Consider the following 16,675-nt stretch of genomic DNA (forward strand, 5'->3'; position numbering starts at 1 on the left):
TAAAGAACTGATGCCGTGAAAAGCTGAAATGAAAACTCAGCAGCCTTGGTGACTATTCAGCATGTATTCTTTATTGCAGCACTGGGCACACAGGGGATCACTCCTCTGAATGTGTGTGCCCTAAGGGTCAGTTACATAGCTTTTATACAAAGCACATAAAGGCATGTTGCATATTGATAAAGGCATGATGCACATTGATAATATGTACATATTCATAGGGTTTTCAATGAATGGTTAATTTTTCCATTATGAGAGCTCATTATCACCCACCCAGCTAACCCACCCCGATAATCTCTTGGTAGGTTTCAAAGAAACGTGATGGCCATTTACTTCATTTACTCCTCTTCATTACAGGTCCTTTTGGTGGGCTTTAGCTTTTGCCCTGCTAACAAAGCCACGGAGCTGGTTTTGTGGACTGGAGGCATCTTCCTGTTCTTCCTCCCTCTTCCTTTTTATCACTCTCTTCTCAGAGACTAGTTGTTCCTCCTGAGGTATCACAGTGCACGCAGTGTGCTAACATTGTGGTCATTTAGACGGAACTTTGCATTTCCTTTACATAGTTTGTTGCTGGCCAACTAATATTTATTGTGTTCTTCACTTCAGCCTTTTGCAGTAGGTTTCCAACCTTGCTGTGTCATGAGGCCTTTTTGTCTAGTCCTGCTGCATTTGATTTTTTTTTTTCCTTTCTTGTTGTTTGTTCTTCTCTGGGTTTCATTTGTGTCCTCTGTTGCCTTAATTTCTGACTGTCTTCACACAGGGTTGCAGTAACAAACACAAGGAGGCAGTTGGAGCATTGTTTCTTCAGTGCAACACTCTTCATGGATCCCTTGATATATCAAAATTGATCCTACTTAGTGCCTGCATATGTGGCCAGCTGGTTATTGCATTCCTGCTTGTGGCAGGAAAGAGAGGGCTCTCTATTTCAGGATGTAAATAATGTTTGAACTCAAATTTCATTGTGTTAAAATCTTCCTGAGACAGCTATCAGCAAATGTTTGCATTTAGTATTACCTCTTCTTTCCCCTCACCCCCGCTGCAGAAGTTGGGCTAAACAGAGCTTCCTATATCCTCCTTACACTGACAAATTTGTATTACCTTTTCTTTTGGCCTTCCTCCAAATACGGTTTAGGAAATGGCTTAAAGCTAAAAGTGTCCCTGAATAGGGATACTTTCTTGTTACTTGTCAACATGAAGTAGCAGAAGCAAATTCATATGACATCAACAGTAATGTTGCCATTTCTTAACTTTTGAATGCTTTGCCGTGCAAACATTATTGCTGTGGTCCTTGCCCAAAACACGCTTGTGGTAAATCATGTATGTTACAGTACACAAGGCTTAATGGATTACTTTTCCATTGCTCATTTTATAATTAAGAATACCAGCTTCCTGTTTTTCTTGTCCTGAAGTCCAGTCTATCTGAGCTCTTAAAGTTTCTAAAATAGCCTGTCAGAAAAGGAATTCAGTGACTGAGAAGTGATTTCTACTTAACCTTTGATTTTATAAACTATTGGTTGAGTCCAGAGTAGATTAAAACAGTCTATTTTTAGGCCCTAATTTAGAGAATTGATATTTCCATATTTACATTGTCATAGCTGGTAGTAGCGGCTGAATTGTGAAAGCTTGTAGCTGTTACAAATGCTCAGAGGGTTGCTGAGTGTTCTGCTGTAATGCATTAAGAAGTTCTGTGCGCTGTACTTTTCAATTTATAATAAGGGAGTCAAGCTGATAGTACAGACACTGAAATATCTCAAGTCTAGACTACTGTCTTAAAAAACAAATGCTATTGGCTTTTTGGTGGAATAAGTTGGAAAATAACTTATAAGTATAGTTGAAGTACAGCAGACTTGAAAAAGTCACATGTTCTTGAAGCTAGGGTGAGTTAGAAGTTTTCAGTCACTGCTTGCCTGCCCTGTTGTGATAGAAAGGGAGCTGGTGTTGGAAATGGCTGATCAGTCTCACAAGGTTTCAGTAGTTTCTGAAGGAGCTCGTGTGTCAACTCTTGTTGTCAACTCATTGGAAGATGAGTTTCTGTAACACTGTTTGGTAAGAAGAAACAAAATGGAGAAATAGAAAAGGCTAAGTTCCCTGTCCTCAGAAAACGCTCACATTGGTACTTTGCCTCCAACAAAGATAATGGCTGAGAAGTTCAATACAACAGGCATCATCTTACATAGCTCTTTTGTACTTTGGGTTAATACAAATAGCTTGCTGAAGATTTTAAAGTGGAACTACATACTGTAATAAGTGGAGGAAATTGTGATGTAGCTGATACTTTTATGACCCCTTTAATATCCCAGTACTCCTTCCAAATCGCTGTTTATGAAGTCGTTCTCCTACTGCTGCTTGTGAGGTTGAACTTTCTGGTTGCGTTTACTGTCATCATGTGTCGTTAGCCATGGGGGAAGAAAAGAAGGTGTATTACCTCAAGCTGGACTCAACAGGCTTGAAGAGTTATGTAGTTACTTTGCTTATCTCTCTAACGTAATGCCACCTTTCTTTTTCAGAGCCATGGTGTCATGGAAAGGGATATACTTTGTACTTGCACTATTCTTGGGAAGTTTTTTTGGAAGTATATTCATGCTGGGTCCTTTTCTCCCCCTGATGTTTGTCTCACCGGCCTGGTACCGCTGGATCACCGATTGCATTGTGGCCACGTGGCTCACGCTCCCAGTGGTAAGTCGCAGTTTGAGGCAAGTTCTGGGCAACCGTTCCTATCGCCATCCTTTAGGTCGCTCACTAATGCTTTTGGTTTCATGGTATTTCTTATGCTTTTGTCAAAACATGTCTCCACAGATAGTAAGTGTGCTTAGGCCTGGGGTTTAGCTCAGTGTTTCAAATTGTGTTCCTGTCTGCAGTCCCCCTCTTCTTCCACAGTTTAATTATACATAAGCTTAATTGCAGTCTTGAAAAGGCCTTTTTGTTGACATCTCCTTCCAGTGTCAGATGATGATCAGCAAGTGAAATGCTAGTAAGCAGGAGGTTTTTTTTGAACCTGCAAACTTCCTAAATGACTTGTATTTTAATCTCTTCCTTTTAAGTATGCTCCAACTATCTAATTAGGAAAATTGTTCACTGTTCTGGTACATTGTTACTGACCTTCACTGTTCCCTTACTTAACCCTCTTAGAATTTAGTCCTTGTAGATAAATGATTTCAGGTGAAAAACTTCCTTAAGAAATGAAGTCCTCCTCACTTATAATGCATCAGCTTCATGGCTTTAGGAGTCTGGAAATCAAATAAAGCTCTTCCATGAATTGTTTCTAAGGAAAGACAGACACTTCATTTGTTCTCTAAAAATCAGGGGATCTTGTTCCTGACGGACTTTAAAGATCTGTTTAACTTTTTCTAAAACAGAATCACAGAAAGTTAGGAGTTTCTAATGGACCTTGAAAGATCATCTAGTCCAACCCCCCTGCCAGAGCAGGATCACCTAGACTAAATCACACAGGAAAATGATATATTGTTATGCATAAATATGTATCTTGTGGCATAAAGGAAGATTTGTCTATCACATACCACACAGTTTCTGCTTTTTTTTGGTCTTGTGTGTTTTCTAGGGGTGTGAGCTGTTTAATATTTCATTTTTTGTTTGTTTGTTTTCATTGTTACTAAAAACAATGAAATTAGGAGGGAAGAAATAACTGCCAGCAAAAGGAATAGAAGGATTGTTATTTCTTGTTGTGCTGGTACTTTGCTGAGTAATGATAGCATCACAAAATTGACAACTGTTTACCATTCTGAGCTATGCAACCTCTTCTGCTTTTGAAGTGGTCCATAGCTGCTTGACAGGTACACCTATACAAAAACTATAGTGAGCTGAGTTATTAATATTTCATACATATGATGCTTTTCATTCTGCGATCTTCAGCCATTTGCAATTGTGAGAATGTGTTCTGGTTTTACAGGTGACTTAGACCCAGAAATTTGTGTTCTTTGAGGTTCTGTGGCACAGAGGCGGCAGAAATATGAACAGAAATATTGTTTTGCTTCCTAGAGCTCTTTTTAAATCCTGAGACTCTGCTCTTTTCCCATATCTTTCTGGAGTAGGAATAAGGAAAACATTAAGTAAGGAGTAATTTGAAGTGCTTCCACTTATTTGTTAAGTTTATTCTTCTAGATGTCTGATCATGTTTTGGTGGTTTCCTTTTCTGTCCTAACTGGGTTGGACAGTGTCCTGCCAGTGGCCTTGACCAGAGGGCCTCAAATCGTACCTTTAGGTAATAGCAATGGTCTATCTCCCTTTCTTGGTATTTTCTACCTTTCCATTGTGTTCCAGTAGGCCTGAAAAGCTTGCAAGGAACTAGTATTCAGTTATCCATATTTTTGAATTATTTGCCTGCTTCTGGTCTTCTACTATAACCAACCTACACTTCCCTGCATGATTTGGGAAGGCTTGTGGGTCAGAAATCGTTTTCAAGAGGCAATTTGAATGCAGTGTGAACTTGGCCAGAGTGGGCTGTTTGGCTCTGCTGTATACAACTAGTTACATGTTTGTGGTCCAGCTGTCTATGTTTTGAAACCAGGCCCTCTTAAATTTACTGTGTAGCTCTTGGCTGCTTTTTCCTTCTTATAAGCCACTGATCTATGATATATAACTTGACCATTCAGCAGGTAAAGCAAGAAACGTGTTATTTATGTGAACTTCTAGTGTCACTGGCTGTTCAGGCAAAATGGAGAAAGCTGTTTGCTCAGCCTTGTGTCCTTTCCAAGTTTGAAGTTTATTCCATACTTTGGGAAGGTACTTTGGAGCTGATTCTGCACTGCTGTTTGGTGGTTGATGCATCTTGCTAAGGGTGGGGTGGCGGCCCAGGCTTTAAGGCCGCACTACAGATTTGTACAGACCTAGGTCTACATCACTGTGCTGTGTTCAAGCTTGTTTGGGGTTTCTTTCAGCTCCTCTTTCTGCAATTAGATGCTAGACACTTTTTGTATGTGGAAGTCAAGCACGAACACATTCATCACTAGGACTCAAGCAGAAAGCAAGGCAGCTTCTGATGCCTCCCCAGCCCTGACAATATTGAGCGTTAGATTATTCATGTAGCTGGACTCTCCTTAGATTGCTTACCGAGTTACAACCCATGCTGATTCCCTTACTTTTGTTCCTATTTGATAGTATTCTGGGAAAAATAAGTTTAGTGTTGGACATGGATTGTAAAAGAGTGCTTTTTAAGAAGTGCTATGTAATTCTTGTTTCCTCTTCCGTTAAACAGCTGCTACTGTGAAAAAGCTGGCTGCTTTTATTAAAAAACAGCCAGAAGTTTGTTTACCAGTGGTAATGGGAGTGAATAAATGAAATGATATAATTCAAATTAATTTCTGTTGCTAATGGGCTGTTTTTCTTTTGGGAATAAAGCCATAATACTGAGACTTTATTTCTAGGCCTTGCTGGAAATGGTGTTTGGTGCCAAGGTGGTCGTCACTGGTGATGGATTTGTTCCTGGAGAAAGGAGTGTCATTATCATGAACCATCGCACACGAATGGACTGGATGTTCCTGTGGAACTGCCTGCTGCGATACAGCTACCTCAGACTTGAAAAAATCTGTCTCAAATCCAGTCTCAAAAGTATCCCGGGATTTGGTAGGTCACTAAACCCTTGTTTAAATTCGGCCCAGCACTGTTCATAGTCTGTCAAATCACATAGGTGTGAGTTTAGTTTCGGTATTTAGGAAACAACTTGTGGAAAATATCTAGCATATTGAGCGATTAAACCTGAAACCTCTTGGAGAACGCCTGGACTACATGCTTAATCATTTATTTTAAAGATAGTACATGTGCTACTTTTTTATAGGTAAAATATTTCTGCTTTATGTACCAAAAGCATTTTTTTAAATTATGAAAAAAGATTTGGAATCTTTTCAAAGTCTCTCTCAGAGCTTTATTTTTGGTGCTAATTCACCCCACATTGCAAATGCCCTCATCAAGCTTCTTTATTATCCAATTTATACTATTAAAAAAAAAAGAAGAAAAAAGCCGTGTAGGCGATTGCAAAGTTGATGGTTCATTTAATAACTGTAGTTTTGAACTGAACTTGGTTACACTAAGTGTGCTGTACAGGATATGAAATAATCAGTATTTATAGTGCCGTAGGCTGGAAACAGATCTGAGTTGCTCATACTCAGAGAAGTCGTTTTAGATAGGCCAAAAATTGTCACACAAATGTTTTTTGAATAAATAGGTAGATTTATCTGAAATAAAAGCATCTCTGCATTTTATTTATCTCTTAGATTTATTTGCTGTTTTATACAAAACTAGTTTGGGCAGGATATGCATCAACTTTATGATGTTGAAAGAGTAACCTTATTTATGGTTCCCTTTTGTCAGACCATTTATCTGAACAGATAATTTTGGCAGGATTCCATACTGAGGAACTCTAATACTGTTGTGCTGTTGGGGCATTTGCTTGTTGGGCCTCTAGTCCTCCTAAATAAGAGCTTGCAACCAGGTGACATGCTTTTTTAAAATTTTTTATTTCCCTAACAGTCAAACATTAAGGTCAACTTTACTTGACAAAACACATCTCTCTCAACGTTACAGGAAATGAGAAAACACATGTTTAGATACATGCTTTATCTTCATAATACAGCAAAGATGTTTTGGAATCTTTGAATCAGCTGCATATGTAACTTTTAAAGCAATAATGGGAGATGCAATCAGGAGTATAGTCTAGAAGATTGATAGGCTTATTTCTTGATAAGTAGGATATATTTTGTTTGTAACGAAACATTTGCATGTATGCTTGTTAATGTCTTTAATAAAATTGGAAGGTCAGCTCTAGGAGCTTGGATGCTAAGCTTGGCAAAAACTGGTTCTTGAAATGCTATTAGGTGTTGTTTAGAGGTTGACCTCCCCCTCCCTCCAATTTTTAGTTCTGTACATAAACTGAGCCTATCGAATAGATTTAATGGGTAGGCTCAGGCAGATGGAGCTGCGGCAGATCCATGTTAGCAGACCGCCACGCCAGTTCTGTTCATAGTCTGACACAGTAGCTTAATCTGCTAATGAAATTCTGGGCTCATACTCAGCTCTGTGGGCTGTGATGACAGAGGTGGCACAGACAGACATTTACTCCTGTTGTTTGTGTTACAGGATGACAATTTCTGGCAGTAGAGTAGAGTGGGTGTCTCGATCTGTAGTGTTAGAAACCACTATTAATATGCCAGGTCCCCAAGTGCCCTCCACAGTATATGGGTTTTGAGTACTTTGGTTGCAGTGCTGTGAATTATAGCTTACTTTTTAGTAAACTGTTAGTGTTGTGTTATTAGTCACAAGAGGGGACTTCAACTAAACTGCATCCTTCACTCTAGCTGTGATTCAACAGCTTAAAATTGAGAATGATCAGCTTCTGTTCTGTGATAGTGTATTTAAAAAGAGCCCTTGAAATACATGTCTCCATGTTCAGTCAGGTTGTGTTTTGGGTGGCAGACGCTTGCAAAAATGAAGTATTCTCTACAGTCATATAATTAGGGGACACTTGGAAAGTGAGACTCTTGGATTAAATGAAGATTGATTGAAAAAGATGAATCCATATGAAGCTTGCCGGGGCACTGATATAGTGTCTAGAGAAGACAACTCTGAATATCATCAGTAAGAGTAGAATTTCTGCTACTTACCTCTAATGGCCCTGCTGTGTCATGTCAAGAGATCAACTCCAGAGCAGGTACGTCCGCACTGGGGAAGGGAATAGTGATGAAAAGAGCTGACAAAGAACTCTTCTTCGGGCTTTTTGAAGCCAGGGCAGTGACACACTTGTGCTGGGGGCTGGCAGCTTGTGGGCAGGCTGTTGACACCATGTAGGCAGAGCCAGCATCATCCACGGCACATCTGCAGGAGGCATAGACACACCAAGGGCTGCTCATTTACCAGCTCAGACAAAGAACAATGGTCTCCACCTGGTGGAAGAAGATCATGCCAACCAAAATGGATATGGGAACCCAGACAGAAGTCCTGCAGATGGATGTGGCTGTACAGGCAGGCCACAGGCTCCTACTGGTAGCAGGGGGCAGCTATGAGTATGACTGTGTGTGGTGTGAGCAGATAGATGACCTGCTCTGTTGAGCAGCACAGCTGCAAGATGAGGTTGAAAGGCTGAAAGATGAAATAGAGAGGCTTAGGAGCATTAGGGAGGCTGAATGGAGATGGACCGGTGGAGCCATGCTCTGCTGTCCCTACAATGGAAATGGGGGCACCCACCAGATAGCACCCAGGATCAAGGGCCCCCTGTATCCTGCCCCTGTCAGGTGGAAGACAGAAGCCTAAATGAAAGGGATGAGTGGAGGCAATTTCATAGCAGTGGCAGAAGGCTGGCACCCACCTTGCTTGCCTTGCCTCCCCAGATGGCTCTGAACAATAATTATGAGGCCCTGCTGGAACATGGCCAGTCTGATAGTGAGGTAGATAATAGGCAAAAACTATACCACAGGTCTTCCATGGTCAGATAATTCTTCCAGCCATATAGCAACCTCTCCTACAAGGAAGAAGACAAGAGTGTTAATTGTTTCAGACTTGCTCCTAAAGGGAACAGTGGGTCCAATATACCAGGTTGACCCTCATATGGAGAAGTCTGTAGTCCTCCTGGAACCTGAATCAAGGGTATTTCTGGGAAACTCCCCAACCTGGTGCAGTCATCAGACTGTTAACCACTACTGATCTTCCAGACTGATGGGGTGGAAATTGCATCCTATAGTCTGAGAGGAATGAAGAGAGAATTAAAGGCATTGGGATAGTTGGTAAAAGAATCTGGGGCACAAGGTTTTTTTCTCTTTCCTCCTTCTAGTTGAGGGTGATGACATGGGATGAAATACAAGGATCTGTAAATACCTGGCTCTGAGACTGGTGCTACAGGCAGGGCTTTGGGTTCTTTGATCATGGCTGGTTTTGTAAGATATCAGGCCCAAGAGGAACACATAGGAAAGGTCTGTCTTCCTGAGGAAATGAGTTCTAGGACAAGAATTAGCAGGCCTCATTCATAGGGCTAGACAGGCTGGAGAATTGAGCAGGAAGAGATTTAATGAAATACAACAAGGGCAAGTGCAAGGTCTTGCATCTAGGGAAGAACAAGCCCAGGTACCTGTAAATGTTGGGGACTGACCTGCTGGAGACCAGCATCATAGGGGAAAGGAACCTGGGGGTTCTGGTGGGCAGCAGGATGACCATGAATCAACCATGTGCCCTCCTGGCCAAGAAGACCGATGACATCCTGGGGTTGTATTAGGAGGGGTGTGGTTAGCAGGTTGAGAAAGGTCCTTTTCCCCCTCTACTGGTGAGACCACATGCAGAATATTGTGTTCCCTTATGGGCCCCTCAGTTCAAGGAGGACAGGAAACTACCTGAAAGAGTCCAGCCAGGGCTACTAAGATGATTAATGGAGTGGAACATCTTCCTTATGAGGAAAGGCTGAGGGAGCTGGGATTCTTTAGCTTGGAGGAGACTGAAGGGTGACCTCATTAATGTTTATAAATATGTAACAGGTGAGTCTCAGGAGGATGGAGCCAGGCTCTTCTCACTTCTGTACAAAAGGACAAGGGGCAACGGGTGCAAGCTGGAGCATAGGAAGTTCCATGTGAACATAAGGAGAAACTTTTTCACTGTGAGGGTGATGGAGCCCTGGCACAGACTGCCCAGAGAGGTTGTGGAGTCGTCTCCTTGGGAGACATTCAAAACCCACCTGGATGTGTTCCTGTGTGAATTAGTTGAGGTGATCCTGCTCTGGCAGGGGGTTGGACTAGATGATTTTTTTGAGGTCCCTTACGACCCCTAACATTCCATGATTCTGTGAAGACCTTTAATAGGTGTGTCGGGGGGGGGGGGGGGGGGGGGGGGGGTGGCGTTCCATTTTTTTTTTTTTTTAATTGTCTTGTGGTTTTTACATTATAGCTTTGTTTATTATCTGAGTTTGTAAAAGTGAGAAGAGAGCTTGAAAATCAACTGGACAGTTTCAGTGCACTGCATCTATAATCGGTACTTTTGATGGCAATCATTTAAGGTCTAATATTTGTGGGAGTTTAAACCACCTACTTTCATTATGTCTTTGTTTCATCTTTTCATATATTTATATGAATTAGTTTTACATGGACAAAAGAATAGGATTATGGAAGTATTGATATATTGGCTAAGTGAACCTCTAAGAAGTCTTTACCTAATGATAGTCTTGCTTTGAATTTGAGAAATATTTGAATGAATATACGGTATTGCTTTCAGCATATTTTTTCTGATCTTTCAAAGGCTTTATTTAAGCATGTAACTTAAAATTTTACGTAAGATAAAGTTTAGAAAGCTGCCTTTGCATTTCCATGTTTCTGAAAAACTTGTGAATATTAAGCATAGCAATTTTGATGTTGTAAGTACTTTCCCATTTAGGGTATAAAAATAGGTCTATGAGAGATTGTACTTATCCAAGTGGTATGTATGGTAGGTGAAGGGCGAAGCTTGGAATGGAAATAGAGTCCTTGTCACCCCCTTTGTAGGTTAAAAGTGTAAAGGTATCAGATTTAGTGAGTCTGTATTTAAAAGTAAGCCATTATTTTCTGGTTAATTATAATTACAATCTGAGGAGTTGGTATTTCACAGAGACACATTGACTCATTCATCTACTTAACTTATTAATTCTTTGCATTCCAGCATATGAAAAAACTTGAAATGGATTAAAGGTGAGCCTTAAAAAAAAGCCCAAAGAAAAACAGATGGTCCTTTCTTCCTGGAACTGTAGCTTTGGCTTGATAAATGGTGTGCAGGAAAGTTTTTGAAAAGAGGTATTACGTTTCAGTAATCTCAATTTCGGAAACATTCTTGCAGCATTTAGGTACAACTTGCCAAAGTTAGTGTCTTGAGGGAGCACAGCTCTACTCTTTGCTGTTGCCGCAGTTTCTCATCTGACATCATCAGAAACTACTGACACATTCTGCAGTGCCAGTTTTGAAGGAGAATTTCTAACAGCATCGACAGTTTCCTGCTTGGTCTGACAGGATAGGGCTTCTCTGCAGTACTTGTAGTATCTATGTGCAATTTATATTCTTGCCTGTTCTCAGTTACTAAGGAATAGTATTGGAAGCGATATTGTGATGCAGTTGTTCAGCATGTGCTGTGGAACACCTACTGTTTGAGTAGGTACCAAGGTACATACAGTACTGTCAGATGACCAGGTAATAACTAGAAGTTAGTTGTATCCTTTTTATTTTTTTCTTAATAGTTTCATTTTTAGAAGTCTTGTTCTGATATGAACCAGTAAGACTTCACTGGAAGCAGAGATGTGTTTTAACAATGGATAGTTCATATGTGTTACTGCAACTTGCATTGCAGTACTGTTTGGATTTTAGTGGTTAAAATGACCTCGATGTCTACATGCAAAATAAAATAAAATAAATTTGAGTTTAGTTTGAGCACACTCAGTTAAATTGATGGAAAGAAGAGAGAGGGTAAGCAAAGGGGGTTCATGCCTGGCTGCAATTTGAGATATTAACAACCCTACCTAGTTTTGCTTAGTGCAGATGGAAAAGTTAATTAGCACTGTAGTTCAGCGTACAAATGTGAAGTCTGGAGGTGCTGCAGGCACCATCAGTGGACATATCTTGAAGCCTCACCATTTTTTAAAGGCTCACTGAGAAATAAAGCAGGGAATTATAACTGGAGCAGTTTGGGGCAGGAACAGGTAAGGAAAGGATGAGGTGGTGAAGAGAACAAGCAAAGCTGGCACACCTCAAATAGTTAGGAGCAGAGATAACAGAGTAACTATGTTGAGATGTTCATCTCTGTTTCAAGTTATTCTGTGGCTACTATGGCTCTTGAAGAGACTGCAAGACATATGAGCTTTTTAGTTGTTTTTTTCACTTGTCACACACAAAACAAAATACAACCCAAAACCACCCCCTCACAAAACAAAACACCAAAGAACAAACCAAACTTCTATTTCAGTACTGGGCTTAGCCCCATCAACTTCTTACTGCATGTCAGCTAATCCATTATAGCTGCCCGTGTGTGTGAGCTTTGCCTGGAGCGAATTCAAAGTAACTTTAGTCATCTTAGTTTTCAATGAAGCAGGGCAAAACAACTCAAATTATCCTGCCTTTGCCACAGGCTAGGAGCATGCACACCAACAGCTATGATGGATCAGCTACCATGAAGTAAAATATTGGTGTTGCTAAGCCTAGAAAATTTCAGCACTTAACTCAATTTAAAGCAGCACACTGCAGGGAATCTGTATGGATCTATATTGGCATGGAAGTGTTTGTGCTGCCAACAGCTCCTTCCGTGGGTAGGGGTAGAAATACTTCACCATAAAGCTTCATTGTTTGGGTTGTAGCTGGATTTGCATCCAGAGTCTTATCAATAGAGCATATTGGTTTAAAAAAATTAAAAATGTAACCTACTGAACTTTCTAGTATAGCTCAAGTATCTTTGTTATGTTAAAATAGACTGAAATGAGTTTTGAGGAGCTGTGACATTTTGTCTTCTAGCAATTCAATTATGAGCTGCCAGGCTTAATTACCTTCGAGTTGTTATCTGATGTGATTTTAAAATAGAAGTTGAAAAGCACACTCTCTAATGGAAAACACAATTGTTATTCTACCAGTTGTTCACAGTGAGACTCTTTTGAAGTTTTAAGTGTGAGAGAAGTATTATACTTTGAAACAAAGATGCAGCTTAATTTGCCTGTAACTCTACAGTCTTTTTTGTGGGGAATAAATACTGACATGCCTGTTTCCTAGCATAGTTCTTGGAGGAAATGCATAAGAGGAATGTTTTCAAAGGTATACCATGGAAATTCTCCCAACTCTGTCAAGGAAAAAAAAAATACTAGCCTGTATTCCATCGAAACTTTCCTTATCCTTTCTATATAATAAGGACTTCAGTTTCTCTCTGCCTCTTTTGCCTCTCCAAAACACACATAAAAGGGGTGAGATCAGATGCTAACCTTTCTCAGTCTCCCCATTTTATAAATGACAAGAGGTAAAGACACTGTTTATTTTTTCCAAGCTCACAGAAAAAAATATCAGCAGAAATCAGGATGGCAAGTTTTCTGGACTCCCATTCCTAGTTGTTATCAGTGGGTTATGGAGCACCTGTATGGATCAGCTATGAGAGAGACTCACCCTGTTTGATAGGGCTTTGTTGTTTCCTTTCTGTCTTTGGAGATTCTGAAATGATTGTATTGGGCAGCACTCATCTTTTTTTTTTTTAATATTTATCTTTTCATGGGCTGTTCCACTGTACTGATATATTTTTGAAACGTATTAGAAAAAGCAACCTTCCAGCCATCCTGGAGGTTCAAGCCTTCACTTCAGTTTGCTTCAGTTTTGAGTTATGTTACTCTAATTTTAGATAGTGCATAAAATCAACTTTGAAGTGTTATTTTCAAGATAGATGTTGTAACTCGATAGGTTTAATGTTCCTCAGTGCAGTTTTTAGCATTTTGGTGCAAAGATTTTGTGTAAGTAGCACTAATGCAATGGTAGAATTAATCATCTGATTGTCCACAAAAATGGCATAATTTAGGAAACAGAATGAATATTTGACTATGACGTGTCCAAATAGCATCTTTCTGATCCAATGCAATGGAATGTTGAAAGAATACTTTCCAAGACCATGGTATATCTGTAGGTACTTTATATAGATATATGTGCTGCTACTACTATAATGAGTTTTTGCTGTGTGGAGCTATCTGGATGCGAGCACATGGCGGGGGTGGAGCTATCTGGATGTGAGCACACAGTGGGGCTGGAGCTATCTGGATGTGAGCACACGGTGGGGCTGGAGCTATCCGGATGGGAGCTCACGGCGGGGGACTATATAAGCAGATGAATGGTTTGAATAAATGGCATTCACCTGATCACATTGGTCTCTGCGCGTATGTCCGGATCTCCCACGTTCATGTGTACTGGAAGAGGTGATATGTCCAAGTAAAAAGTAGACTATGTAGTATATACACGTATGAAAAATATACCCTGAATGTGACCATAAAAATAATTTAAAACCAGATGTAGATTAAAGTAATAGAGTTCAGAGTCAGGCAGGGCAAGGCAATGGTGAAATCATACCCATATTTAAACAGACACTTTGCAAATAGATTGAATCAAATGAATAAATAGACTGAATCAGATGTTTAAGTATAAAATTGGGAGTGCTACTGTGAATCTATATTGTTGAGTTTTCTCACTTGGCTAGTTTTGTAATTTGCTCAAAGAATTCACCAGATCAGACAGTAGTTGTTCATTTCATTGTAGTCTTATTAATTTTTTTATTGGAAACGAGCACAGTTCAGAAAGAACTTGCCAGCATCAGAGATTGTGCATCACGAGATGACTTCAAGACTCACTTTTTATTTATTTTCCTAGTTTTTGCACTCAAGCTAGTAAGTTTTTTAAAAATCATCTGATTTTTTTAATTCAAGAGAAAACAGTAATATGTTTGATTGAATCTGTAGAAATCTCTTTAGCAGTCTATAGGACAAAATCTATATATGCACAGCAACTTTTAATGGCTTCTTGTGTCATTCTTCTGTGTGCTAGCCTCTTTTTAGTACCTACCCATCCTTAACATAAGGAACACTGAGAACTGTGTGGTTATGCCTTGTGAATGTTTTATGTAGCAAAACACTTGGAATAACAAATTGTTAATGGCCCCAATTATTTGTATTCAGTGGGATGATGCGCTTCCGAGTGATTTCCCTTATTAAGCCTGGATGTCTGGTTCACTGTTGCTTCAAAATCCCTGATCAGGACCAGATCCCTGCTGAACACAGGCACGCTGAGTAATGCTTTTATTTTAGACCAAAAGAATTCTTGATATGAAAAACCATTGAATAATGCAGTGGAAGGAGAGGAAAGAAGAATGTGTAAAAGAAAAAAATTCCATAGTTAGGCCTTTTGCTTCCGCACTTGCTTCTGTAGTTTTGAATCATTTATGCCATTTGTTTGTTTGCTATTAGCTATTCTGTTGCATTGCTATAGGGAATACCATTTTCTTGATGTGTGTATGTTTACTTTTGATGTCACCCCTGACATTCCTCCTACAGAGACATTACCTTTTTGTGGATATCTAATTTCTTGAGATGCATACACAAAAATGTAGTACAAAGCCAAAGACAGACTTTTTTCTGAACAGCACCTCTTTTTTCGTCTTTTGTTCATTGACTCCTCCATCTCTAGTATCTACCTGGTCCCAAATTACCTTTGCAATGAAAACACACTTAAACCTCAGCTTCAAGTGTTGTTTTCTTTTAGAAGATTTTTGGGCTGGGGAAAACAGAAGTGCAGGGTCTTTAGACTTTAAAAAGATTTATACTTGCAGCTAGCATTTTTAATACAATGCCACAAATTTTCAGCCTGCATAAGCTATAATTTGTTTTATCCGCAAGGCACTAAGGAAATTCTTAAGTACAGCACATTTCTCTAGTTCAATAGCAAGCTTTTCTTTTTGTGTAAGTGTAATTTTTTCCCCTTTCCCATTGTAGAATTATGTCCTGATGAAGCCTTATTGAAGTGTAGAACAGGTATCATCAGTGTGTAAGCGTTACTTGAGATTTGAAGCTGCCATTTTTATTTTTTCAGTTCTGAGAAGTTGATTTAAAGATCCCTGTGGCTAGCTACTCTACCTAGTAGGTGTTTGTGCTGCTGTTTTGCAATTTTGAACAAGATCTGCTCAGTGTGATGCTTTTTGTATACTTTTCCAGCCTGTTACTTAGCAGAAGTTTCATCTATTACAAGACAACTGTTTTAGTAAAGAGGTGGAGTTGCACCCTTATGATTTCTTCAGCTTCACTGTTTCTCTGCTGCATTTTTGTAACTGATGATTTCTGAAGAATCTGAAAATCCAGAGACAGCCATTTTCCTCCAGTCAAGCAAATACTGTGTTTGCCAGGAAAACTCCTGTTGCCTGTGAGCTTTTAGAAGATCAAAACCATTGTAAATAAAGGCGAAATAGAATTCCTTTTTTTGGACAATGTAATGACCTAAACTTAGCAATAATTAACTAAACAGTGTGTCTCACTGCAGGCTGCACATGAGAAGGTACTTGCTGATGAGCAAAACCTTTCATTTTGGCAATTGCTTTACCAAATTACTCTTCCCTGAGCATTGCCATTTGGATCCCATGTTGTGTCTCAGACTTGTTACGTGTTGTTTTTTCCAGCAGCACAAGCTGTGTAATGGAAATCAAAGCAAGAGCTGCTCTTGCTTTGTTCGTAGGCATGTGTCTGCAAGCCTGAACTGGGTTTCCTCTCCTGCTCGAATCTGGCGGGACAGTGAGACATGTAAACAGCAGGAGTCCCTTGCCATCAATGCATGGACTAGGCTTTTGGTTAAAAGGCTGTAATTCACATTTCGTTGCCTTTCACTGGACACTTTAAAGTTTGAGTGAATGTGGAAGAAACTTCTGCTTTCATAGACGGTAAAATAGTTTGGCACAGGATGCTGTACTGGGGTGAGTAGGGAGGGAAAACCTGGGCCCTTTACTATATTAGTCATCTGCCTGTTAGATAATCTTATTTGAGCAGTTAGGACATCTTTATCTAACTAGATATATGCTTGAAGGTAGAAAAATTCTTCCAAAACATTGGGTGTTAAAGAGTGATTGTTAAGAAGAGTTTATGTGCAAGTTTCCATGTAATTTAAAGCCTTGTGCTGCATGGAGAAAGGTATGGAGAGGGTGGGATCTGGTAGTGAGGTTTTTTCCATGCTCCTTC

At 39.8% G+C, this 16,675-nt stretch overlaps 1 protein-coding gene across 1 annotated transcript in view; it reads left to right on the top strand.

Moving 5' to 3' along the window:
- Positions 1-16,675, top strand: part of LCLAT1 (lysocardiolipin acyltransferase 1) — a 119,615-nt gene that overhangs the window by 38,889 nt on the left and 64,051 nt on the right. The window contains exons 2-3 of the mRNA XM_084261020.1: positions 2,505-2,673; positions 5,379-5,577. Coding sequence (XP_084117146.1) covers positions 2,509-2,673; positions 5,379-5,577 — 364 coding nt within the window. The 5' untranslated portion in view covers positions 2,505-2,508. The remainder of the gene's footprint in view (positions 1-2,504; positions 2,674-5,378; positions 5,578-16,675) is intronic.

This window comes from Gallinula chloropus (genome assembly GCF_964237585.1).
Source record: "Gallinula chloropus genome assembly, chromosome: 3".
Lineage (NCBI taxonomy): Eukaryota > Metazoa > Chordata > Aves > Gruiformes > Rallidae > Gallinula > Gallinula chloropus.